Source organism: Heterodontus francisci, chromosome 9 (assembly GCF_036365525.1).
Source record: "Heterodontus francisci isolate sHetFra1 chromosome 9, sHetFra1.hap1, whole genome shotgun sequence".
Lineage (NCBI taxonomy): Eukaryota > Metazoa > Chordata > Chondrichthyes > Heterodontiformes > Heterodontidae > Heterodontus > Heterodontus francisci.
The window spans coordinates 35,815,381-35,842,223 of record NC_090379.1 but is presented as its reverse complement, the minus strand read 5'-3'; the positions used below and the strand labels follow the sequence as shown (position 1 = coordinate 35,842,223).

Sequence of the window (26,843 nt, the reverse complement as noted above, 5' to 3'; positions counted from 1 at the left end):
AATTTCAGATTGACCATTTCTAAATAGTTGAGGAAAACAAATAATACAGTTCTCTTATCTCAAATTTTTGCAGAATGCAAAGTTGACTGACCAACCAGAAATCTCTGCCTCTGAAGATGACGAATCTAAAAAGCAAAAGGTGAGATGAGTGCCACTAAAGTTTGATAAGGTACCACATAAAAGGCTGGTTAACAAAATTGAGGCTCATGGAATAGGAGGGTCAGTGTCCAATTGAATTAAAAATTGTCTTAAGGACAGAAAACAGCGAATCATAGTAATTGGTTGTTTCTCAGAATGGAGGATGATAGACAGTAGCGTTCCCGAAGGGTCAGTGTTGGGACCACTTTTTTTTTTGCTATATATAAATGACTTGGATCTTGGAATATGGAATAGGATCTCAAAAATCGCCGATGACACCAAACATGGAGGTGAGGCAAACAGTGAGGGTGATATGATAAAAGCAAAATACTGCAGAGGCTGGAAATCTGAAATAAAAACAAGAAATGCTGGAAATACTCAGCAGGTCTGGCAGCATCTGTGGAGAGAGAAGCAGAGTTGATGTTTCAGGTCAGTGACCATTCATCAGGGTAATATGAACTACCTGCAACAGGACATAGAGGAGCAGAATGGGCAGAGAGGTGGCAAATGGAATTTAATACTGACTAGTGGGAGATGATGTATTTTGGCAGAAGGAATAGGGAAAGGCAAAATATACTTAATGGCAAAGTTCTAAACCGTGTGCAGGAACAGAGGGACCGGGGGGTGCATGTGCATATATCTTTGAAGGTTGAGAGAATGGTTAGTAAAGCTTATGGGATCTTGGGCTTCATGAGTACAAAAGCAGGGAAGTTATGCTGAACCTTTATAAAGCTCTGGTTAGGCCCCAACTGGAATATTGCGCCCAATTCTGGTCACCACATATCAAGAAGGATATGAGGGTCTTGGAGAGGGTGCAGAGATTTACCAGAATGGACTCGGGGATTTTAGTCACACAGTTAGGTTGGAAAAACTCCAGTTGTTCTCCTTAGAACAAAGGAGATTGTGGGGAGATTTAATAGAGGTATACAAAACTATGACAGGCTTAGATAAGTTAGACAAGGAAAAGCTGTTCCCATTAACTAATGGTACAAGGATTAGGGGACACAGATTGAAGGTTTTGGGCAAGAGATGCAGGAGGAATATGAGGAAGAACATTTTTACGCACCGGGTGGTAATGACCTGGAACTGGCTGCCCACAATGGTGATGGAAACGGAGACTACCATGACTTCAAAAGGAAATTGAATGGCCACTTGAAGGAAATAGACTTGCAGGGCTACGGGGATCAAGTGGGGGAGTGGGACTAACTGCATAGCTCCGTGGAGAGCTGGCATGAACTCAATGGGACGAATGGCTTCCTTTTGTGCTGTTTATGACTCTATGGTGTGGGCTGAGATTTCAGATTACTCTGATTTCCAATTACAAAAGTGTGCTCAATGGTACTTGTAAATCTGAGACTGTAATGCATTGATTTCTGGCATTGTCTAGCTTTGCCAAAGTTTCTTTCTCTCAATAGAAATGTTATAAAGATAGTGAATTATTCATGGACCTTTGCTGTGCTGCATATGTGGAAATGAAAGTAGCACACGGTGCATTGTTTAAACCTGCCCAGTTTTATGTAGTAAGAAGAAAATACTTTTGCAATGTATATAATTGAGTTTCAACTATTGCAATACTTTTAATCTTTAACAGTTTACCTGTAGATCAGAATTATATTTGATTTTCCTAGGTTGTACTGCAAATTCACTGATGCAGGGCTGCATTTTGTTTCTTGGGTAGTAGTAAAGTATGCTCCCTTTGCACTAACTGTCTAATTCTAAGTGTTTGAAGTTTTTAGGCATACAGAGATAGTCTTCTGTTAACTTTGTAAAAATGTTGCTGCTTGATCTTTCATCACCGTTTAAAACTTGGATCAGTCTTCCCATCATGCACTTGATAAATTACTTAAATCTCTTGTAGTTCAAAGCAATATTAAAACTGAGCTTCACAACAAGATAATAGTTGTTAACAATTCCATAAAGCAATCTAAGCCTGAATGCTTCTTGTGTAAACTAAGTACCATTACAACAGGGTGTAGCTGGAGACTGTTGTACTGAGGACAATCATCATCATTGGCAGAATTAAGTTTCTAACTTTGAATTTTAAATACAAAAATCCAACTTCTTTATAGAAGTGGATCAGTTGAAGTGTTGGAAGAGTCCATTTAGTTTTGATGCGTTGCTGTTGGTTCCATTAAGATGCCTTTTGTTGTCTTCAAGCGCCACAAATTCTGTTCCCTAGCCACCGACTCCCATTGTCTGTCCAGTGTCTGACTGTTCACAACTTTGGTGCTCTACATGACCCTGAGCTGAGCTTCTGATGCCATATCCTCTCACATTGCAAAGACTGTCTATTCCATGTTCATAATATTGCCTGTCCTCTCCCCTGCCTTAACCTATCTGCTGCTGAAACTTTGACTAATGCTTTTGTTACCTCCGGCTGCAGATATTACAATGCTCTCATGGCTGGCCTCCCACCTTTCCCCTGAGCTCCTCAAACTCTGCTGCCCATGTCTTAACTCGCACCAAGTACCGTTCACTCATCACCCCTGTGGAGTTTTGAAATTGTTTTGGCTTTGTTGTGTGACCAAGGGTTACCCTATAGGCTGACATGGTAAAGAATAGAGAGTGGTTTTATATGAGGGAATTTAGGACAGTTCATGTCATTCTACAGGACTTAATATAAAACACTTGCGATAAAACATTTGCAGCAAGTCCCATTAGAAACACAGAAACATAGAAAGTTTACGGCACAGAAAGTGGCCACTTGGCCCATCGTGTCTGTGCCGGCGGGAAAAAAATCAGCCCTGTTCCACTGTCCAGCATTTGGTCCATAGCCCTACAGGTTACAGCACTTCAATTGCACATCCAGGCCCCTTTTAAATGAGTTGAGTTTTCTGCCTCTACCACCCTTTCAGGCAGTGAGTTCCAGACCCCCACCACCCTCTGGGTGAAAAAGGTTTTCCTCATCTCTCCTCCAATCCTCGTACTAATGACTTTAAGTCTATGCCTCCCAGTCACTGACCCCACTGCTAAGGTAAATAGGCCCTTCCCATCTACTCTATCCAGGTCCCTCCCAATTTTGTACATCTCAATCAAATCTCCCCTCAGCCTCCTCTGTTCCAAGGAGAGCAATCTCAACCTATCAAATCTCTCTTAATAGCTGCAATTTTCCAATCCTGGAAACATCCTCTTTAATCTCCTCTGTATCCTCTCTAGTGCAATTACATCCTTTCTGTATGAGGTGACCAGAACTGCTCACGACTCCAGTTGTGGCCTAAGTAATGTTTTATATAGTTCCAGCATAAGCTCCCTACTCATATATTTTATGCTTCAGCTAATAAAGGAAAGGATTCCATATGCCTTCTTCATCACATTATCGATCTGTCCTGCTACCTTCAGTGATCTGTGGACATACACGCCCAAGGTCTCTCACTTCCTCTACACCTCTCCATATCTTCCCATTTATTGTGTATTTCTTTGCCTTGTTTGACCTCCCAAAATGCATCACCTCACATTTCGCTGGGTTAAATTCAATTCGCCATTTTTCTGCCCACCTGACCAGTCGATTTATATCTTTCTGCAGTCTACAGCCATCCTCCTCACTATCAACCACGTGGGCAATTTTTGTGTTGTCTGCAAACATCTTGATCATTCCCCTTACATTTACGTTCAAATCGTTAATATATACCACAAAAAGCAGGGGACCCAGCACTGAGCCCTGTAGAACCCCACTGGAAACTACCTTCCATCACAAAAACACCCGTCAACAGTTGTCCTTTGTTTCCTGCTCCTGAGCCAATTTTGTATCCAGCTTGCTAAATTTTCCTGGATCCCATGAGCTTTTTTGTTAAACCAGTCTGCCATGTGGGGCTGGTCAAAAGCCTTGCTAAAATCCATGTAGACCAGATCAACTGCACTACTCTCATCAGTCCTCCATGTTACTTGCTCAAAAAATTGAATCAGGTTAGTCAGACACGACTTTCCCTTAACAAATCCATGCTGACTATCCTCGATTAATCTGTGCCTTCTAAGTGACAGTTTATCCTGTGTTTCAGAATTGATTCCAATAATTTGCCTACTACTGAGGTTAGACTGACTGGCCTGCAATTATTTGGTCTATCCCTCGCTCCCTTTTTAAACAAAGGTACAACATTAGCCGAGCTCCATTCCTCTGGCACCACACCTGTATCCAGTGAGGATTGGAAAATGATGGTCAGACCTTCCGCTATTTCCTCCCTGGCTTCTTTTAACAGCTTGGGGTACATTTCATTTGGCCCTGATGATTTATCCACTATCAAGAATCCCCTTAATACTTCCTCTCCCCTTGTTTATCACATTCAATATTTCACACTCCTGCTCCTTGACTACAATCTCTGTATCATCCCCCTCTTTTGTGAAGATAGACGCAATGTATTCATTAAGAACTATACCCACGTCTTCTGCCTCCACACACGTTACCTTTTTGGTCTTTTATGGGCCCTATTCTTTCCTTAGTTATCCTCTTTCTCTTAATGTATTGATAAAACATTTTTGGCTTCTCCTTAATTTTACTTACCAATATTCTTTCATGCCCTCTGTTGGCTTTCCTAATTTCTTTTTTGATTTCACCCTTTCACTTTCTGTACTCTGCTCGGCTTTCTGTAGTATTGAGTTCTCGGTGTCTGATATAAGCTTTCCTTTTCTGCCTTTTCGTACCCTGTAAGCTCCTTGAAATCTAGGGGGCTCTAAATTTGGCCATCCCACTCTTTTTCTTTGTGGGTACATGTTTCCTCTGAAGTCCCAAATCTCCCCTTTGCCTCCCACTGCTGTGACACTGATTTACCTTCAAGTAGCTGTTTCCAGTCCACTTTTGCTAAATCACTTCTCAGCTTAGTAAAATTGGCCTTCCCCCAATTTAGAACTGTAACTGCTGTTCTGTCTCTGTCCTTTTCCATAATTATGTTAAAACTAACTGAATAAAGATCACTACCACCAAAATGCTCTCCCACTCATTATTCCTGCCCAGCTTCATTACCAAGTACAGAACTTTGCGCTCTCTTGTTGGACTTGCTACACACTGGCCAAAAAGGTTCTCCTGAATGCACCTTAAGAATTCTGTTCCCTCCATTCCTTTCACACTAAAACTATTCCAGTTAATATTGGGGTAGCTAAAATCCCCTACTATTACTGCCATAGTGTTTTTGCAATTATCAAAGATTTGCCTATATATTTGCTCTTCTTTCCCCTCTGACTGTTCGGGGGTCTATAGTACACTCTCAGTAGTGTGACTGCCCCTTTTTTGTTCTTGAGCTCAATTCATGATGATCCTTCTAACATAACATCCCTCCTCACAACAGTAGTTGCTTCTCTAACCAAAATTGCCACACCCTTCCCTTTTTATCCCCCTCTCTTTCTCGTCTGAAAGCTCTGTAACCAGGAATGATCAGCTGCCATTTTTGCCCCTCTTTAATCCATGTTTCTTTAATAGCTGTGATATCATACTGCCACGTTTCTATCTGTGCCCTCAGCTCGTCTGCTTTATTTGCTATACACCTTACATTGTACATACTCTTGAGCACTGTCAAACTTTTTTTTAAAATTTTCTATCGTTTTGTTTCTCTGTCTTCCAGACTCACTCACTAATTTCCTGCCTTCCATTTCTATTTCTGATTTTGCCCCATCTGAGTCTACCCTTAGGTCCCCACCCCCCTCCCGCCAAACTAATTTAAACGCTGTCCAACACCACTAGCAATCCTCCCGGCAAGGATGTTAGTCCTGGTCCTATTGAGGTGCAAGCTTTCTGGCTTGTACAGGTCCCACCTCTGCCCCCCACCCCCCCCGCCCCCACCCCCAGAACCAGTTCCAATAACCCTGGAATCTGAAGCCTTCCCTACCGCACCATCTCTCCAGCCACATATTCATCAGCTCTCGCCTCCTAATTTCTATGCTCATTAGCGTGTGGAACTGGGAATAATCCGGACATTCCTACTTCTGAGCTCCTGCTTTTTAATATCTTGCCTAGCTCCCTAAAAATCTGCTGTCAGGACCTCATCCCTCTTTCTACCTTTGTCGTTAGTACCAATGTGGACCACGACCTCTTGCTGTTCGCCTTCCCCAGAAGAATGTCCTGCAGCCGCTCTGTGACATCTTTGACCCTGGCACTAGGGAGGTAACACACCATCCTGGAGACAGAAACGCCTGTGTGTTCCCATAACTACTGAATCCCCTACCACTATTTCTCCTCTTCCTTCCTGCCCGTGCAGCTGAGCCACCTGTGGTGCCCTGAGCTTGGCTGTTCTTCACACCTCTGAGGAACCATCACCCTCACCAGCGTCCAAAGTGGAAAACTTGTTTGTGAGCGACAGAGACTCAGAGGACTCCTGCACCACCTGCCTGGTCCTCCATGACTTTCTGGTGGTCACCCATTCCCTCTCTGCCTGCATGCTCCTAACCTACAGTGTGACCACGTTAAAATTAAGTCAATGGTGGACCGGGAGCCAATGTAGGTTCGCGAGCACATGGATGATGGGTGGGTGAATGGCCGAGTGGAATGTCCTTCCTATGGTATGTGGGAAGTCAGGAACGTTTCAAGTGGCCTTGATGAACACGTCTGCAAAAAGTGTCACCAGCTGCAGAAACTTGAGCTCTGGGTTTTGGAACTTGAGCAGCGGCTGGAGTCACTGTGTTGCACCCACGAGGCTGAGAACTATATGGATAGCACATTTAGATTAGATTAGATTAGGTTAGAGATACAGCACTGAAACAGGCCCTTCGGCCCACCGAGTCTGTGCCGACCATCAACCACCCATTTATACTAATCCTACACTAATCCCATATCCCCACCTGTCCCTATATTTCCCTACCACCTACCTATACTAGTGACAATTTATAATGGCCAATTTACCTACCGACCTGCAAGTCTTTTTGGCTTGTGGGAGGAAACCGGAGCACCCGGAGAAAACCCACGCAGACACAGGGAGAACTTGCAAACTCCACACAGGCAGTACCCAGAATCGAACCCGGGTCCCTGCGACAGTGGCGCAGTGGTTAGCACTGCAGCCTCACAGCTGCAGGGACCCGGGTTCGATTCTGGGTACTGCCTGTGTGGAGTTTGCAAGTTCTCCCTGTGTCTGCGTGGGTTTTCTCCGGGTGCTCCGGGTTCCTCCCACAAGCCAGAAGACTTGCAGGTCGGTAGGTAAATTGGCCATTATAAATTGTCACTAGTATAGGTAGGTGGTAGGGAAATATAGGGACAGGTGGGGATATGGGATTAGTGTAGGATTAGTATAAATGGGTGGTTGATGGTCGGCACAGACTCGGTGGGCCGAAGGGCCTGTTTCAGTGCTGTATCTCTAATCTAATCTAATCTAATCTAATCTAAATGTGCTATCCATATAGTTCTCAGCCTCGTGGGTGCAACACAGTGACTCCAGCCGCTGCTCAAGTTCCAAAGCCCAGAGCTCAAGTTTCTGCAGCTGGTGACACTTTTTGCAGACGTGTTCATCAAGGCCACTTGAAACGTTCCTGACTTCCCACATACCATAGGAAGGACATTCCACTCGGCCATTCACCCACCCATCATCCATGTGCTCGCGAACCTACATTGGCTCCCGGTCCACCATTGACTTAATTTTAACGTTCTCATCCTTCTGTTCAAAATCCCTCGATGGCCTCACCCTTCCCTATCTGTGTAGTCTCCTCCAGGCAATATGTGTTCCACAGAAGTAAATCTGAAGTCTGGCAGTTTAGCTTTAATGGATGAAGGGAAGGGAAAAGAACAAAGTAGTGAAATTAATAAGTGCATCAGATTTCTAGTATTTTCACAGTTGGAAGCTGTGGAGGTTTTAAAGGATTAGTTGATAATTCTGACACTTGATAAATGTGAAAACAAAAAACTAGAACAGATTTGCAGCAAGAGTTGAGCTAAACCCATAAGTCATCAATACAATATTGCTTTTAGCTTGCTAAATTCTGTTCTGTTTTGCATGTAGTATATCTAAAGAGTATTAGATTCACATAAGACAAACAATTGGTTTCCAAGCTACCTTTGCAGGCTGCAGTATTTGTTTCTCTGAGACTTGGGTTCATTTATATTGCAAATGCCTTTGAGTGATTCTGCACTACTCACTCAGATCCTTAGTGCTGTAGAAACTGTCCATATTGTGCAGTGGATTAAATGACAGCTAAAAATCTGAACTGCCACTTGAGCAGTTGCTTTAATGCCACATTATACATTAGGCTGCCTTGCCATCTCCAGTGGCTGGGAAAAGTTCTTGCAGGATAGATGCCATCAGAATTGTCCCTGCTTTTATTGATTTCTATCAAAACAAATCTGCAACCAAGCTCTGGAGATGACTGTCTTCTTGTTCATACACTGTTGGTTATTACTAAATGTGAATGTCCATTCTATGCTAATTTGAATAGATGCAAACAGTTCACTTTTTTAACGGGGGGTGGGGGGGGAGAGGTGGGGTGCAAGATGTATTCATTGAGGTGTATGCATTACTTAATCTTTCCTTCTCTTTGCCATGTAATTAACGTGAGATATTCTAAACTGATATTCTTGTAGATGGAACACTGCTAACTAAGCATCCAAGGTTTCCAGAACATAGCTTTTGTGGGCAGTTTAATAGAACAGTGTTGTCCAATACATTAACCACATGTGGCTAATTAGAAATCCAGATTCCTGATTAGTAACACAAAAATGAGCAATAGACACCATCATTGGGCATGAGATTTCTGTACTCATATTTGCAAGGCATCTGTACTTTAATCTTTTTGTGCATTTGTTGTTAAAATCGTAAGATGAAAATCAGTGTGCGAGTGTTTTTTGATTGAGTGCTTGATCGCTGAATGATGGTAGATGTTTAAGTAAATACAGACATGAAGTATGTATTTTATATGAGCGTATTTAAGGTGTTTTCCATTAAAATGAAGTCACTGTAGCTACAACTGTGTCCAGGCTGCAATAGAAGACAGAGTTGCCGCATGAAGCTCCCCCTTCAACATCAGCTTCTTCTCATGAACAAAATACTGTTGTATCACATTGTTTTATTGTAACATTTGTTTGAGAGGGATATGGAAGTAAAAATAATTGTACCTTTATTGGGATAACGGCTTGATTTGTATCTAAAGGCAAAATCTCCCTTCTGAAATCAGTGCCATAAAAGTGATCATGTACTAACTCCCAATCTCCCAGTGTTACACTCAAAGTCTTCCTAGTGTTGTTGGACCAAAACAGAGTACAATCTTATAATTTTTTTGCATTATTAACCAAATGTTTGAGTTTATTAATTTTTTAAATAGAAAAATCTATTATAACTGAACAAAAAGAACTGATTTAGCAAATAAAAACCAAGTGCTGGAAATATTCAGGTCAGGCAGCATCTGTGGAGAGAGAAACAGAGTTAACGTTTCAGGTCTGTGACCTTTCATCAGAGTGATTTAGCAATACTACTTTTTGTACTTAAAGAATACAAATTAATGTAGAAACTGGTTAAAGTGGGTGTTTGTTTTTTTACAGGGCTCCAGCCGTGCTCAGACTCTAGCAGACATAAAGTCAAAATCGTACAATTGCGCAGTGAAGGTCTGTATACCAAATATTCATTTTCATTAATTACCTGGTTATCTCTTACTGCCGATGATTGATATGAAATGATTGCAAAAACTAATGTTTAACTTTACTGGATGGAAAACTGCTGGGATATTCTTCACAGGTAGTTGTGTAAACTTCACTTTAGAAGACCTGAGTTTGATTCTAGACCAGGGCATTAACATGTGTTTCTTATTAAAGGCTGTTAGGTGGGTTAGTGCTTCTCCTGGTATCGTTTGATCCCTGGCCTTTGCTGAGTTAGCTGATGTCAATAGGCAGAAGTAGAGCAGTACAATTTAGCCTCCATGTCCCTTGATAAAGGAAACATTGACCAGGATTCTCACTTCTGAAGAATATTCATTTAACCCCTGCATTTCTGACCCTGTGCAGGAACCAAGTGAGATACGGTTAGGCTTGGATGTGATGGTTCTCAGAATCTAATGACTCATTAGAAATTATCCTGCTAATACTCGCCATTAAGGCATGCACTTGAAGACTGGTCACTACTGGAAGGCAGTGGAGGGTTACTATTGCTGCCCAGGAACCTTTACCCTAGTAAAGTGCCCTTTTTCGGAGACCGTTTGAAGCTAGGTGGGGGAAGGAACAATGAAGATTAAAAAATTTTTAAAGATGGTCATTTGGTGGTACAGAACCTGAGTATTGCTGAAAACAGAGACAATTTGATGAAGCTTTTTGTCTTGCACTCATCAGGAAAAATCACAAGAATACCAATATAAGGGAAAGCAACAAATTTATACTGCATGAGAAGAGAATTCTGATTGGTTGGCAAGTGGACTCTGGTAGAGGCATTGCCATGGGGCGTGTACCGTTTGCATGGTGCCATTCATTCAGGATCATTTGTGCAGATTGCAATTATTTGTAGCCATTACTTTTCATCAAATTCCATGACTAGAGTACAAGACAGAGATTCTTACTTTCCACCAAATGTTTAGACACTGTTCCCTATCTAGAAAGGTATTACAGATAGAAATTATTGCTTGGGGACGATAATATCGTGGTAATGTTGCTGGACTAGTAATCCAGAGGCCTGGACTAATGCTTGGGAGATGATTTCAAATCCCACCACAGCAGCTGGGGAAAATTAAATTCATTCAATTAATTAAATCTGGAATAAAATGCTGGTGTCATTAGTATCGATCTTGAAACTTCCGGATTATCGTAAAAACCCATCTGGTTCATTAATGTCCTTCAGTGGAGGAAATCTGGCATCCTTACGTGGTCCGGCCTACATGTGATTCCACACCAACAACAATGTGGTTGACTCTTAACCGGCCTCAAAATAGTGTAGCAGTTAAATTAGAAACTGCTACAGAAAAGCATTGTAGGTGTACCTACACCACACGACTGCAGCAGTTCAAGAAGGCGGCTCATCACCATTTTCTCCAAAGTCAATTGGAGGTGGGCAATAAATACTGGCCTTGCCAACGGCACTCCCATCCCAGGAATGAATTTAAAAAAAAAAAAATCGGTATGTGTTTTTGGGTTTAAAGGTGGCACAAAGTGTACTGATTTAGCTGTAGGACTGCTTGCACCTAATCTTTTCAGGCGTTGATCGCACTACCCCATTTTTTGTGTTCTGGGTGAATGCCTAAAGTAGGCTTTAGGCTCCTTGAAAATGCTAATTAGTGACCCAATGCCTTTTGAAGAACTGCTGTACAAAAATAAACACCAATTTAGGATTTTTCAACCCCCACCCCCCCCGCCTCCACCGAACCCAGTGGATGCCAACGACAGGTAGGTTTACTTGCGGAGCCAGGAATTTCAGGACTGTTTTCCCCCGACCACAGTCCCACCTATCATTCCCTCCATTACCTGTTGCTTGTTCTATCTTTCCTCCTGGAAATTATAGTCAAACATTCAATCCAGGAGAGGGGTGAGCTGCCCATCGTGCTGACAACTCACCTAGAACGTTTGAAGGAGGCCCAAGGCTGAATTTTAGGCCAGCTTCGGGTCTCTTCATTCCATAGGGTTTCCAATCCTTCTGCTTTTCGTTGCGAGTCTGCTGAAATGAGCGATTAGTCTCCCAAGCAGTGCTGCTGGTGACTCTGGAAAAACAGTTCTTGTATGCATGGATCGTGCGTGCTCAGTATCCCGACTGTCATGACTTTTAACCAAACTCTGTTGACTGAGCCGTACCTGTGTCTCGGCTAATCAGAGCACACTGTTTCGTTGCCAGTTGTAAGGATGATATCCAGGTCAACGAAAATCCCCGGAAACCTCGTGCATCCTGCCATGGGGGGGCGGAGGGAGGAGAGAGAGAAAGAAACGCAAACTGGGGGATGGAGAGAGCAAAACACAAACTGATGGGGAAGAGGGAGAGCAACACAAATTGGAGGGAGGAAGAGTTCATGTCAGCCTGTGATGTGCACTGTTGTTATACAATGTGTTTTGTTCTGGGAGTCAGGCAGCTTTGGCGTTTCTCTCTGAGGACTAAGCTGCACCTCCATGAAGCTGGGCTTCAGTTTTGGCTGTGCAGTAGTGAATTAGGTTGCTTTTAGTTTGATTATTTTTATAACTTACTGTGTATTGTAAAAAGCCATAAAATTGTACAAAAGAAGTTACTTGTATCGATGTTTTTCTTCAGTGATATTAGAGTTTCTCATTGTAGTCGATACTATAGACATTTCACAGAAGTATTTTTTATTTGAACATTTACTTATCCTTAAATATTTCTACTCTTTTTTGTTATTTCTTTGATTTATAAATTATTCATCTCACTATAAAACCAGTCAACTAAGGTAAATGCAATGATGTTTGCAAACTATAGGTGAATGTCATGTGATTAAGCATCACATGCTTGGTGTCATGAGGTCAAATGTCACATGATTAAATCTCCAGGAATATCTCAAACTGCCATTGGCAACCCTGCTGTTCGTTTGTGAGATGATTGAAGCGCTGCGTTTTGGCCGAAAAATGGGACTAGATTAAGTTCTACCCCAATAGCTTTGCAGCATTGAGTTCCTGGAAATACCTGCTGGATTTTTGCAGGCTAAATGTAGCCATTTTCAGTCCATGAATTGATTTTGATTTGTAACATTTAAAAAAAATTCTTTCATGGCATGTGGATATCACTGGCAAGGCCTACATTTGTTGCCCATTCCTAATTGTCCCTGACAGCTGAGTGGCTTGCTATGCCATTTGAGAGGGTAGTTAAGAGTCAGTCACATTGCTGTCTATCTGGAGTCACATGTAGGCCAGACTAGGTAAGGACAGAAGATTTCCTTCTCTAAACTGAACCAGATGGGTTTTTACAACAATCGATAGTTTCATGGCACCATGAGAGACTAGCTTTCAATTCCAGATTTCTATTAATTAGATTTAAATTCCAACCAGCTGCCGTGCTGGGATTTGAACCCATTTCCCCAGTTAGTGACATTACCACTACGTCACTACTTCCACATCTATCTTTTTAACACTCAATCTTCACCTGTATATGTGTGTTCTTGTTTATGTTGTCTACTTCTGTAGGGTTGGTGCACAAGGTCCAGAGACTGGCCTCGGGTAAATCATTTGCTTGGGTTTCTATTCTTGAAGTTTAAATACACTTGCTCAGGATTTAATTTCTTGGTGCATGTCCTTTTACATTGTCATGAATATAAAACAATGTTGTGAAATTGGATTGTTATTTGTTAAAAGCAAAAGTCATTAATTTTTTTTTAAATGATGTTTTGTATGAAGGCATCTAGATCCAGACGGCATCGACAAATAAAAATAGAATCTTCAGAATCTGGGTCTGATTGGGGACAAGTGAAGAAATACTCAAGAAGTAGGAACTCGAGAGTGAAAAAGCACAGCAGTGAAAAAGGTGATTTTCAAAGTATTCAAATAGTGCATGTGTGTTGCAGAACATAGATTCTTTTCAGGAGTGGAGCCCTCTGTAGTGTTGTCAGGATTGCAATACATGGTTTAGTCAGATCTACCAATAAGAAATCTTTCTTGATGCAGCTCTAGAAAAAGATATTTGTTTTCAAGTAACTTCATCCTCCAGTCTTAAGTGTAAGCAACCGTTTGCAGATCATATGAATGAGATAGCTTTAATTAACATCTGAAAGTTACTGAAGCAAAATACTGCAAATGCTAGAAATCAGAACAAAAGGTCATTGACTTGAAACATTAACTCAGCATCTCTGGAGAGAGAAACAGTCTGACCACCTGAGTATTTCAACATTTTCTGTTTTTATATCTGAAAATTACTACTTGATGTTGGGAATAGTTGAACTGCCTACTTGGAATATGTCGTATTAGTGTAATGATTCTGGGGGTGGGGGATGGTTAATATCTTGTGTTTTATACATGATAATTCTTGAATACTAGAGCAAAAAGAATAAATGGTGTTTCTAGCTAGGATTTCAGCAGGATGACTTGTTGATTATATACTCAGGCAAAGGGTCGCAGAACAAACTTACCTTTTTGATGCATTATTCTTTAATAATTCAGTGGCATGCTCATTCATTTGTTCAAGTTCAGAAAATGGCCATTCTCCAAAAAAAAAAGAGCAGTACTGTTGCTGTGCTAAAAAGTTTAAAGCTCAGCATTGGTCACTGCTGCAAATCTACGTGACCTTCGAGTGAGCATTACTTTTAGATTTTTCCGCTACTGACGATGGTGGTGGCAAATGACTCTGTTCTAATTCCAGAATAGATCTCTTGCTGTGGATTGGGATTCTTCTCACTACATCTGAATAACCTTACAAACTAATGCCCTAATAAGGTAGGGTGGTTCTGGCAAACAAGCTTTAAGGGAGCTTGTCAGTGCTCCATGAATTTTAGTTGGCTAAACTCCAGCTGTAACCCTTGCCCACTTGGGTTGTCTGGTATAGATAAGTAGGGTGACACTATTAGACAACAAGGTGCACTTCATATCAAGAAAATGGAATCTTCTTTATGTGGGTTTCTCAGTAGTTTAGTTTCCGCAGATTGGGTCTCCATGTGTGTCAGACCTCACTGACAAAAAATCCCATGAGATAGTAATTGGAGGCTGATCATTGCTAATGTCTTATTAAAATAAAACCAAAACAGATGAGTAAGGTCATCGATTTTCTCATCCATTTTCCAGATTGTGTCATTCAACTGAGTCTTGAAAGAACTAAAAACCATTCAAAATGTTAATCTCGCTTTTTGTTTATTCGTTCATGGGATCTGGACGTCGCTGGCATTTATTGCCCATCCCTAATTGTGGTGAGCTGCCTTCCTGAACTGCAGCAGTTCTTGGGGTGTAGGCACACCAACAGTGCTGTTAGGGAGTTCCAGGATTTTGACCCAGCGACAGTGAAGGAACGGCGATATAGTTCCAAGTCAGGATGGTGTGTGGCTTGGAGGGGAACTTGCAGGTGGTGGTGTTCCCATGCATCTGCTGCCCTTGTCCTTCTAGGTGGTAGAGGTCGCGGATTTGGAAGGTGCTGTCGAAGGAGTCTTGGTGCGTTGCTGCAGTGCATCTTGTAGATGGTACACACTGCGACCGCTGTGCATTGGTGAAGGGAGTGAATGTTGAAGTTACGAATAATATATATGAAGAAGTTCTTCCTGATGCCTGTTTTAAACTGTCATTTCAACAGCTTACAAAAAAAAAGGCCAACTACAAATTTGATTGGGAAATTTATTTATTAGTACTTCTAGTACTATTTCTTGCTTATAGTGCCATGGGTTTATCTTGTCTGTACCACTTAATATCCTGAGCAAATTACTGCAGATGCAGATCTGGCAGTATCTGTGGAGAGATAAACAGAGTTAACCTTTCAGGCCAATAACTGTGTGGCTGACAGGGCTGGTGACTGTGTCTGTTCCAGTTCCCACACATCATCTGTCATCCCTTCCTGCCCTCCCCTCCAAGAACTATGATCGGGTTCCCTTTGTCCTACCTTCCACCTCACCGGCTTCCGTATTCAACGGATCATCCTCCACCTTTTCTGCCACCTCCAGCATGATACCACCACCAAACACATCCTCCCCTTCCCTTTCAGTCTTCCAAAGGGCCATTGAGTTCATCAATTTCAAATCTTAAGCTTTGTCCCCAATTTTTTGGACAGCGGCTGCTGGCAAAGATTCTGCTATTCTCATTTACATCTCTAGACCCATCTTTTGTTTCTTTACTTGCCCCATTATCATCTCCTTTTGTTTTGCACCATCATCTTTTTTGTCATTTAATCACTCCTCTCCTTTCCACCCGATCACAGATCTTCCTTTTTTGTTCTTCCCTGTTTCCCTGCCTTGCTTAAACACTGCTGCATCTTGAGGTACTTCCAGTTCTGATTAAAGGTCACCAACCTGAAATGTTAACACTGTTGCTGTCTCCACAGGTACTGCCAGACCTGCTGAGTATTTACAGCATTTTCCATTTAATATCCTGTTCAGTAGCGTCCCCTATTGAGTAAGATATTAAAATACCCAATTTTCCTCATAACTTGTTTCCAATCCAGTGGGATCTTGCCAACATTCAGTGACTCTCATAATTGTCAGCACTTCACAAATTTGATCCCTTGTCTCTCTTCATACACTGGGACTTGACTCCCTTTTCTAAACAAATAGTTAGCCATTTTTAAAACCTATTATAATTTGCTTCCAGTTTCTGTTTGGGCATGCTATATCCTAACAACACTTTAACAAAAAACTGTCACTCCTCTTAACCTCTTTCCTTTGTTTTTTTTGGTGATAAATTTATAGGATGATGACTTTTTACAATACTGATGAAAATCACATCCTAATCTAATAATCGGTATAGACTGTTGAATGGAGTGCAGCATTTTAGGGTCTTGGTTTCTGTACATGCGATGTTTTTGATATCCATTCTCATTTCGTGCTGTAGAATTGGTTGATGTGACTGAATTATGTACTGTCATAGTCAGGGCAGGGATCCTGAAGAACCAAGACAGCATGGAGTGGGCTATTATATAATGGAGTGGGCTTCGCCATCAGAAACTCCCTGCTCAGCATGATAGAGCCTCCCTCAAATGGCTCGGAACGTATACTGTCCATCCGACTGCTCACCACCTCTGGCCCAGTACACCTACTCGGCATCTATGCTCCAACACTCTGCTCCCCACCTGAAGCTAAAGACCAGTTCTACGAGGAACTCCATAACATCATTAGCAGCATCCCGAACACCTATTCCTGCTGGGGGACTTTAATGCCAGGGTTGGGGCCGACCATGACTCATGGCCCTCCTGCCTTGGGCGCTATGGCGTTGGAAGGATGAATGAGAACGGGCAGAGACTGCTTTGAGTTGTGTATCTATCATAACCTCTGCATCACCAACTCGTTCTTTCACACTAAACCCTGTCACCAGGTTTCATGGAGGCACCCAAGATCGCGTCGTTGGCACCAGCTAGACCTCATTGTCACAAGGCGAGCTGCCTTAAACAGTGTTCAAATGACACGCAGCTTCCACAGTGCGGACTGCGACACCGACCACTCCCTGGTGTGCAGCAAGGTTAGACTCAGACCAAAGAAGTTGCATCATTCCAAGCAGAAGGGCCACCCGCGCATCAACACGAACAGAATTTCTCACCCACAGCTGCAACAAAAATTTCTACATTCACTTGTGTCAGCCCTTCAAAACACTCCCACAGGGGATGCTGAGACCAAGTGGGCCCACATCAGAGACGCCATCTATGAGTCAGCTTTGACCACCTACGGCAAAAGTGCGAGGAGAAATGCAGACTGGTTTCAACCTCATAATGAAGAGCTGGAACCTGTCATAGCCGCGAAGCGCATTGCACTGTTGAACTACAAGAAAGCCCCCAGCGAGTTAAGATCCGCAGCACTTAAAGCAGCCAGAAGCAGTGCACAAAGAACAGTCAGGCGCTGTGCAAACGACTACTGGTAACACCTATGCAGTCATATTCAGCAGGCCTCAGACACCGGAAACATCAGAGGAATGTATGATGGCATTAAGAGAGCTCTTGGGCCAACCATCAAGAAGATCGCCCCCCTCAAATCTAAATCAGGGGACATAATCACTGACCAACGCAAACAAATGGACCGCTGGGTTGAGCACTACCTAGAACTGTACTCCAGGGAGAATGTTGTCACTGAGACTGCCCTCAATGCAGCCCAGCCTCTACCAGTCATGTATGAGCTGGACATACAGCCAACAAAATCGGAACTCAGTGATGCCATTGATTCTCTAGCTAGTGGAAAAGCCCCTGGGAAGGACAGCATTACCCCTGAAATAATCAAGAGTGCCAAGCCTGCTATACTCTCAGCACTACATGAACTGCTATGCCTGTGCTGGGACGAGGGAGCAGTACCTCAGGACATGTGCGATGCCAATATCATCGCCCTCTATAAAAACAAAGGTGACCGCGGTGACTGCAACAACTACCGTGGAATCTCCCTGCTCAGCATAGTGGGGAAAGTCTTTGCTCGAGTTGCTTTAAACAGGCTCCAGACGCTGGCCGAGCGCGTCTACGCTGAGGCACAGTGTGGCTTTCGTGCAGAGAGATCGACCGTTGACATGCTGTTCTCCCTTCGTCAGATACAGGAGAAATGCCGTGAACAACAGATGCCCCTCTACATTGCTTTCATTGATCTCACCAAAGCCTTTGACCTCGTCAGCAGACGTGGTCTCTTCAGACTACTAAGAAAGATTGGATGCCCACCAAAGCTACTAAGTATCATCACCTCATTCCATGACAATATGAAAGGCACAATTCAACATGGTGGCTCCTCATCAGACCCCTTTCCTATCCTGAGTGGCGTGAAACAGGGCTGTGTTTTCGCACCCACACTTTTTGGGATTTTCTTCTCCCTACTGCTTTCACATGCGTTCAAGTCCTCGGAAGAAGGAATTTTCCTCCACACAAGATCAGGGGGCAGGTTGTTCAACCTTGCCCGTCTAAGAGCGAAGTCCAAAGTACGGAAAGTCCTCATCAGGGAACTCCTCTTTGCTGACGATGCTGCTTTAACATCTCACACTGAAGAGTGCCTGCAGAGTCTCATCGACAGGTTTGCGGCTGCCTGCAATGAATTTGGCCTAACCATCAGCCTCAAGAAAATGAACATCATGGGGCAGGATGTCAGAAATGCTCCATCAATCAATATTGGTGACCACGCTCTGGAAGTGGTTCAAGAGTTCACCTACTTAGGCTTAACTGTCACCAGTAACCTGTCTCAAGATGCAGAAATCAACAAGTGCATGGGAAAGGCTTCCACTGCTATGTCCAGACTGGCCAAGAGAGTGTGGGAAAATGGCGCACTGACACGGAACACAAAAGTCCGAGTGTATCAAGCCTGTGTCCTCAGTACCTTGCTCTATGGCAGCGAGGCCTGGACAACGTATGTCAGCCAAGAGCGACGTCTCAATTCATTCCATCTTCGCTGCCTCCGGAGAATACTTGGCATCAGGTGGCAGGACCGTATCTCCAACACAGAAGTCCTCGAGGCGGCCAACATCCCCAGCTTATACACACTACTGAGTCAGCGGCGCTTGAGATGGCTTTGCCATGTGAGCCGCATGGAAGATGGCAGGATCCCCAAAGGCACATTGTACAGCGAGCTCGCCACTGGTATCAGACCCATCGGCCGTCCATGTCTCCGCTTTAAAGACGTCTGCAAACGTGACATGAAATCCTGTGACGTTGATCACAAGTCGTGGGAGTCAGTTGCCAGCGATCGCCAGAGCTGGCGGGCAGCCATAAAGGCTGTGGCGAGTGTGGCGAGTCGAAGAGACTTAGTTGGCAGGAAAAAAGACAGAGGCGCAAGGGAAGAGCCAACTGTGCAACAGCCCCGACAATCAAATTTTTCTGCAGCACCTGTGGAAGAGCCTGTCACTCTAGAATTGGCCTTTATAGCCACTCCAGGCGCTGCTCCACACACCACTGACCACCTCCAGGCGCTTACCCATTGTCTCTCGAGATAAGGAGGCCAAAGAAGGAGTCATTGAAGATTCCATTGAAGTAAGACATCGTCTGACAAAATGCAGTTGAGGAAAATCGAGTGGTTACCTTGGAAACTAGGACCAGCAAGCTCAGCATGCCAGTAATAAGTACAGACCCTAAGAAAGATATGGAATGTTATTTCGGAGGGGGAAGATCAGGAGAACAAGTACATGTTTGGTATCGTTGTTATGTATTCACCATTCTTCCCCACTTTCATGTTCCTTTTCTTCTCCCACCCCACCAAAAAAAGAATTATTTCTTAGGCTCTTCTTCAGCAATTTCTCTCATATTCAGCACCAGAGAGTCCTGGCTTTCTGGGAGCCGCTGTGTGTTTTTATGCCCGATATCTGGTGATATACCACGCTTAAGGGTTGAATAGACATTCTTGGAACTGGATTTAGCGTGCGGAATATGTCCTGAGGGAGGAAGTGTTGGGTATTCTAAAGGGCATTAAGGTGGACAAGTCCCCAGGTCCGGATGGGATCTATCCCAGGTTACTGAGGGAAGCGAGAGAGGAAATAGCTGGGGCCTTAACAGATATCTTTGCAGCATCCTTAAACACGGGTGAGGTCCCGGAGGACTGGAGAATTGCTAATGTTGTCCCCTTGTTTAAGAAGGGTAGCAGGGATAATCCAGGTAATTATAGACCGGTGAGCCTGACGTCAGTGGTAGGGAAGCTGCTGGAGAAGATACTGAGGGATAGGATCTATTCCCATTTGGAAGAAAATGGGCTCATCAGTGATAGGCAACATGGTTTTGTGCAGGGAAGGTCATGTCTTACCAACTTAATAGAATTCTTTGAGGAAGTGACAAAGTTGATTGATGAGGGAAGGGCTGTAGATGTCATATGCATGGACTTCAGTAAGGCGTTTGATAAGGTTCCCCATGGCAGGCTGATGGAGAAAGTGAAGGCGCTTGGGGTCCAAGGTGTACTAGCTAGATGGATAAAGAACTGGCTGGGCAACAGGAGACAGAGAGTAGCAGTAGAAGGGAGTTTCTCAAAATGGAGACGTGTGACCAGTGGTGTTCCACAGGGATCCGTGCTGGGACCACTGTTGTTTGTGATATACATTAATGATTTGGAGGAAAGTATAGGTGGACTGATTAGCAAATTTGCAGACGACACTAAGATTGGTGGAGTAGCAGATAGTGAAGGGGACTGTCCGAGAATACAGCAGAATATAGATAGATTGGAGAGTTGGGCAGAGAAATGGCAGATGGAGTTCAATCAGGGCAAATGCGAGGTGATGCATTTTGGAAGATCCAATTCAAGAGTGAACTATACAGTAAATGGAAAAGTCCTGGGGAAAATTGATGTCCAGAGAGATTTGGGTGTTCAGGTCCACTGTTCCCTGAAGGTGGCAACGCAGGTAAATAGAGTGGTCAAGAAGGCATACGGCATGCTTTCCTTCATCGGACGGGGCATTGAGTACAAGAGTTGGCAGGTCATGTTACAGTTGTATAGGACTTTGGTTCGGCCACATTTGGAATACTGCGTACAGTTCTGGTCGCCACATTATCAAAAGGATGTGGATGCTTTGGAGAGGGTGCAGAGGAGGTTCACCAGGATGTTGCCTGGTATGGAGGGCGCTAGCTATGAAGAGAGGTTGAGCAGATTAGGATTATTTTCATTAGAAAGACGGAGGTTGAGGGGGGACCTGATTGAGGTGTACAAAATCATGAGAGGTACAGACAGGGTGGATAGCAAGAGGCTTTTTCCCAGAGTGGGGGTTTCAATTACTAGAGGACACGAGTTCAAAGTGAAAGGGGAAAAGTTTCGGGGGGATATGCGTGGAAAGTTCTTTACGCAGAGGGTGGTGGGCACCTGGAACGCATTGCCAGCGGAGGTGGTAGATGCGGGCACGATGGAGTCTTTTAAGATGTATCTAGACAGATACATGAATGGGCAGGAAGAAAAGAGATACAGAACCTTAGAAAATAGGCGACATGTTTAGAGAGAGGATCTGGATCGGCGCAGGCTTGGAGGGCCGAAGGGCCTGTTCCTGTGCTGTAATTATCTTTGTTCTTTGTTCTCGCGAACCTTCTGAATCTTGGAAAGTGTCTGAATAAATATTCAACCAGATAGTGACTTAAGCTATAAACCATGGAGCAGGTTTATTGAAAGTAGCAAATAAGCAGTAGCAAAAACAATACAGTAGTTTACAGAGCTGTTCCTTGTCAAATAAAAAAAAAATAGACTTGACTGTTAAGTACCATTCACGACATCAGATGCCAAAGTACTTCACAGCCAAGGAAATATTTTTGAAGTGTAGCCACTGTTGTAATATAGGGAAATATGGCAGCCAGTTTTTCACAGCGAGGTCCCACAAACAGCAATGACTGGATCATCTCTTTTTTTTTCCCCTTTATGTTGGTTGAGAAATAAATTTTGACCCGAACACTAGGGGGAATTCACTGCTCTTTGAGTAGCGCCATGTGATCTTTTACATCTATCTGAGAGGCAGACAGGGCCTCAGTATTACGTCTCATCTGAAAGATGGCACCTCCGACAGTGCCGCATTCCTTCAGTACTGCACTGCAGTGTTAACCTGGATTAAGTGCCCAAGTCTCTGATGGAATCCATAACCTTCTGAGCCAAAGTGGCACTTCATTGATACTTGGTTTAGTACTGGATACAAGATAGCTCAGCATGGAAATATGGACATGTGGCATGTATGTTTTGTTTGCTCCATCTCAGTTACCTACCATCCCTGGCTGAAAGAGTCTGCAAATCTGCTCCCAGATCACCGCTGTGACACCAGTTACCAAAAGATGTGTGTGAGCAGATGGGTCTGTCTTTCCCCATTCTTGGTGCTCCATTGTGCTGCTCTTTTCAGTCGGTTAGCTGCTGTATCCTTAATGACAGTTACCTGCTCTTCATTTATTGGCTTCTGTTTTAACCTTACAACACGTTCACCTCAATTTGAGTTCAGAAACCCTAAAAATATACTTGTTTATTTCCCACACAATGACAATTGTTCAGGGATGTGTGATTTTGGGTTTATGTACTGAAAATCCAATTCTGGAGGACTGCACACATTGTTAGGTCACTGCTGAGATTATTTATTTAGGAAATAAGCTTTTTATGGTTTTCACTGCAATAAGCACAGTGGCGCAGTGGTTAGCACTGCAGCCTCACAGCTCCAGCGACCCGGGTTCAATTTTGGGTACTGCCTGTGTGGAGTTTGCAAGTTCTCCCTGTGTCTGCGTGGGTTTCCTCCGGGTGCTCCGGTTTCCTCCCACATGCCAAAGACTTGCAGGTTGATAGGTAAATTGGCCATTAGCAATTGCCCCTAGTATAGGTAGGTGGTAGGGAAATATAGGGACAGGTGGGGATGTGGTAGGAATACGAGATTAGTGTCTTCTTTTTCTTTTCTTTTGGGCCTCCTTATCTCGAGAGACAATGGATACGCGCCTGGAGGCAGTCAGTGGTTTGTGAAGCAGCGCCTGGAGTGGCTATAAAGGCCAATTCTAGAGTGACGGGCTCTTCCACAGGTGCTGCAGAGAAATTTGTTTGTCGGGGCTGTTGCACAGTTGGCTCTCCCCTTGCACCTCTGTCTTTTTTCCTGCCAACTACTAAGTCGGCAGGTGGGGATGTGGTAGGAATATGAGATTAGTGTAGAATTAGTATAAATGGGTGGTTGATAGTCGGCACAGACTCGGGCCGAAGGGCCTGTTTCAGTGCTGTATCTCTAAACCAAACTAAACTTAGACATAGAAGTCAACCTGTCAATTGATAGCATTTAAGTAGATTATTTGTTCTAGCTGGATCACAGGTGCTTTATGTTCTGTTTGCAGATTCTCCACCGTCCAAAAGGAGACGACAACAGCGTTGAAATGGATGTAGAAGAATGACCTCCTACAAGTAATCTCTGCAGTTCCAGTGGTGTGGCCAAAAGCAAAGCTAACCTCTGTAAAACCAAATGGATCATAGCACCAAGCCTGCAAACAGTGATTGTCTGATTCAGTAATGCACATTAAAATGCTACGCTTTTTCTTTGGTGAAAATGGATAAATACCATTTCCATTTGTTTTCTGGTTCTGAACGCTGTTGGCATTTGGCAACAAGCCTTGAATTGTGTTCAAGTTTTGAGTTGTAAAAAGGTGCTTTATTTGTTTATAAGCCCTGTATGTTGTGCATTGTTTCTGTTCAGTATTAAATATAAGAAGAGTATGATTGGCATACTCTTTTAACCTTTTGGGAAAGTGTTATTTCTATTTTTCTGTTTCTGTAGTATTATACGTATCAATGCATTTCTACTAGCTGGTTAATACAAGGCTTTTAGAAACTCTGGGCTGAATTTTCCCAGTCCTGGGGTGGGGGGCTTGGATCTGGGGGTGCATTTCCCCACATGTTCCACACAGCTGGGGAAGAGTTTCCCAGGGGTGGGCTGGGATGCAGATTGGCCACCTACTGAGTGGAGGCAGGCTGTCTTTTTAAATATTTAAACCCCCAATTAGTGGTGATCTGGAGGGCCTGCCATCATTTGCTGGTGACAGAACAGCCCCCTGCCACGTTGGGAGGCTGCAGCTTAATGGAGGCGGCCTCCATGCAGCAACATGAGTGAGTCATTGACAGGGCTGCAGAAAGGAAAGGCCACCTCATGGCCCCAATGATCCTCCCCCCTTCACCCCCCCCGGAGGTGCTTTCCCTTCCATTCCCCGGAGCCTGCCGCCTTACCCCTCCCAAAAAAAAATTAATTTGTTTTACTTCTCCAAGGGCGCCTCTATTTTGAAGCACCCCCACGTTCTCCTACCTGTCAAAGCAGTGCCCATCTCTCTTGGGGCTACCGAGGCTCTAGATCTGTTATTGGGCCGGTGGCATCGAGAGCCCACCTGTCGTCCTTAATAGGATAGTGAGTGCAGAGGCAGCCAATTAGGATGCCACCTCCTGGAAAGGAACTCCCCCCAGGCAGCCAATTAGGATGCCACCTCCTGGAAAGGAACTCCCCCCAGGCAGCCAATTAGGATGCCACCTCCTGGAAAGGAACTCTCCCCACCCCCCAGTCTGACTCACAGTAGTTGCAGGTTCGAGGACACCCATTTGGTTCCAACGTTGGGGTCCCGAAGCCTGCAGGATAATCCTGCCCTCTATTTTGGATGTGTGTAACTTTGTTTTTAGTGTGTTTCAAGCCAGTGTCTCCAAGCTGATACTTCAAAATCAAAACTAAAATGTCATTCTAGCTGACCCTACAGGGTCACTTTTTAGTCCTGTATCTTTGCTCACTTTAGTGTTGTTCCACCCTTTGCATACAGTGCTGTGCTCAGCTGTATTACCACCTCTTATAGTTAACCCTCAACACATGCAGGTGGGCTAGCTCACTGACATACATTTTAAAAAAAAATTATCAGTATCAGCAGCTTAATATTTTTTAAATGACATCCCTCTTCTAAGTACTAGCCCCTTCATACAATTTGCTATGTAGGAGTCAGTGTGTCATTATGAGATATGTGATGCAAAATGTTGATTTTCAATCGCTTTAGTCAAAATTCAGATTAATATTGCACATTTATACCTACTGAATCTGTAGTTATTGGGCTGCATGATGAGCTGGTAATATTGAGATAATGTAAATGGCACACATTTTCCAATGCTGTTGCAACCCATTTGCTACTGTATTCCACTGTACTTTTATTACTTGTTTAAAAAAAAAAATAATTGTGCTAGATGTCTTTGCAGAGAGCAGCTGTTGCCATGATTGTAATGCGTCTTTAACAGTGATAGACACGTGGCTTGTCTTGCCATGTTTCCACTATCCCCACTTCTCCACCTAGGTTTCAGCTCCATGTTTGGTGGTGGTCCTCTGTCATTTAGCTAAAGTAATCTTTCAGATGCGATGCTGAAAAGTGAGTATTGGCAGATAATTGTGAGAGGTCATTGCCCATCCTATCCTCACTTGACATTCATATACTTACTTACAAAATGTAGTTGCTTGTGTTATGATTAGTGTTGGGAAACTTGGCTTTGTGTTCAAAGGCTACTTATTAGCAACCTCCCCATAGGACTGCCCTGACACAGAAATGGCAACTCAAGGCTGACCACAAGTCAAACTTAGACCTTTCTGAGATGTATTCTTGTCAGTGCAATTAGCACTGACCTCTTGAAGAAAAATGTAAATAATTCACTTGAAATTATATGTTGCAACAGAATTCATTTTCCTTCCGGTTCTAGTGGCTGTAAGTGCTACAGAAGGAACACACAAAGTGGTAAAACTTTTGAGACTGAAGCAAAATTGAATGGCCATCTTTTAATAAAATCAGCAGAATGCATGACTTTTTTTTAAAAAAAGCTAACAGCCTCTTGAACTTTTGTTGGATGGAATTATATCCATCAGGTTAGAGATAGTGGGTTAGGAAAAATAGAACTTTCCTTTTGAACGCATCAGACACTTAAAGACACTTAATCAGACACTATCATACAATCAGATGCAGAGTAAAACTCCCTGTTCTATGCTGCAACAACCTCTGCGTCGGAAGAGCATCTTCAACAGTGCTAGTGTGATATTTTTCTTCCTAAATCCAACTTTTTTGAGTTAGATTGACTATTGGTGCAGAACTAAAGTAGTTATTGTGCTGTGTTTTCCTGCTTAATGAGAAGTGAATGGAGACTGCTGTAGAATTTTGCTGTTACCAGAGCTGTCCATCCCATCTGTTTGCTCTGGATTCAAACCCTAATCCTGTTCTAATTCACTCTAGTCCCTGCTATTCCTATACTATCAAATATTTCAATGCACAATTTTGACTGCCTCCTTAAGTTTGAATTTCTGAAAATGTTTACATTTGCAGCATTTACAGATTAGTTTTGTGATGATCCGACAAGGTACTTTTTTTACAAAGTTGATCTTTTTATATGTTGTAACCTAAATTATCTAAGATTTTTTTGCAGTTGAATGAGAATGTTGTAGCATATAGGATTTTAGTTTTTAACTATTTTCCTCTGCCTCTTCCAGCAGCATTTAATAAAGTAATCTTCCTTAACCACTTTCAATTGGTGTATTTATATATTGAGTGGTACAACTAGGTGCAGTCGGTGATCACAGAAGCAAAACCAGGTGCCTTTTAAATTTGGCCCTATTGGTTGCTGGAAGCGCAAAGATTTGGAACAATTGTACTAGGATATTGGAGGATATCCATAGCTTAATGAATGCACCAGGACTACTAGAGCAACAAGTGATGGTTAAACTTGCATTAAGATTTTCAGTTGACAAAGGACAGTATTTCAGGTGACAGCACCGTGTGGGTGATAACTGTACAGTTGAGCTGCTGCTATTCTGTGCAGACTATTATGGGTTAATGCAG

The 26,843-nt window shown here is 43.2% G+C and overlaps 1 protein-coding gene across 1 annotated transcript in view; it reads left to right on the top strand.

The window, feature by feature from the left end:
* The window catches only part of snapc1b (small nuclear RNA activating complex, polypeptide 1b), a 39,565-nt gene extending 13,033 nt beyond the window's left edge, over positions 1 to 26,532 (top strand). The window contains exons 7-10 of the mRNA XM_068038779.1: positions 74 to 139; positions 9,581 to 9,643; positions 13,349 to 13,475; positions 23,343 to 26,532. Of these exons, the coding sequence (XP_067894880.1) occupies positions 74 to 139; positions 9,581 to 9,643; positions 13,349 to 13,475; positions 23,343 to 23,380 (294 nt within the window). The 3' untranslated portion in view covers positions 23,381 to 26,532. The remainder of the gene's footprint in view (positions 1 to 73; positions 140 to 9,580; positions 9,644 to 13,348; positions 13,476 to 23,342) is intronic.
* The last annotated feature ends 311 nt before the right edge of the window (positions 26,533 to 26,843 follow it).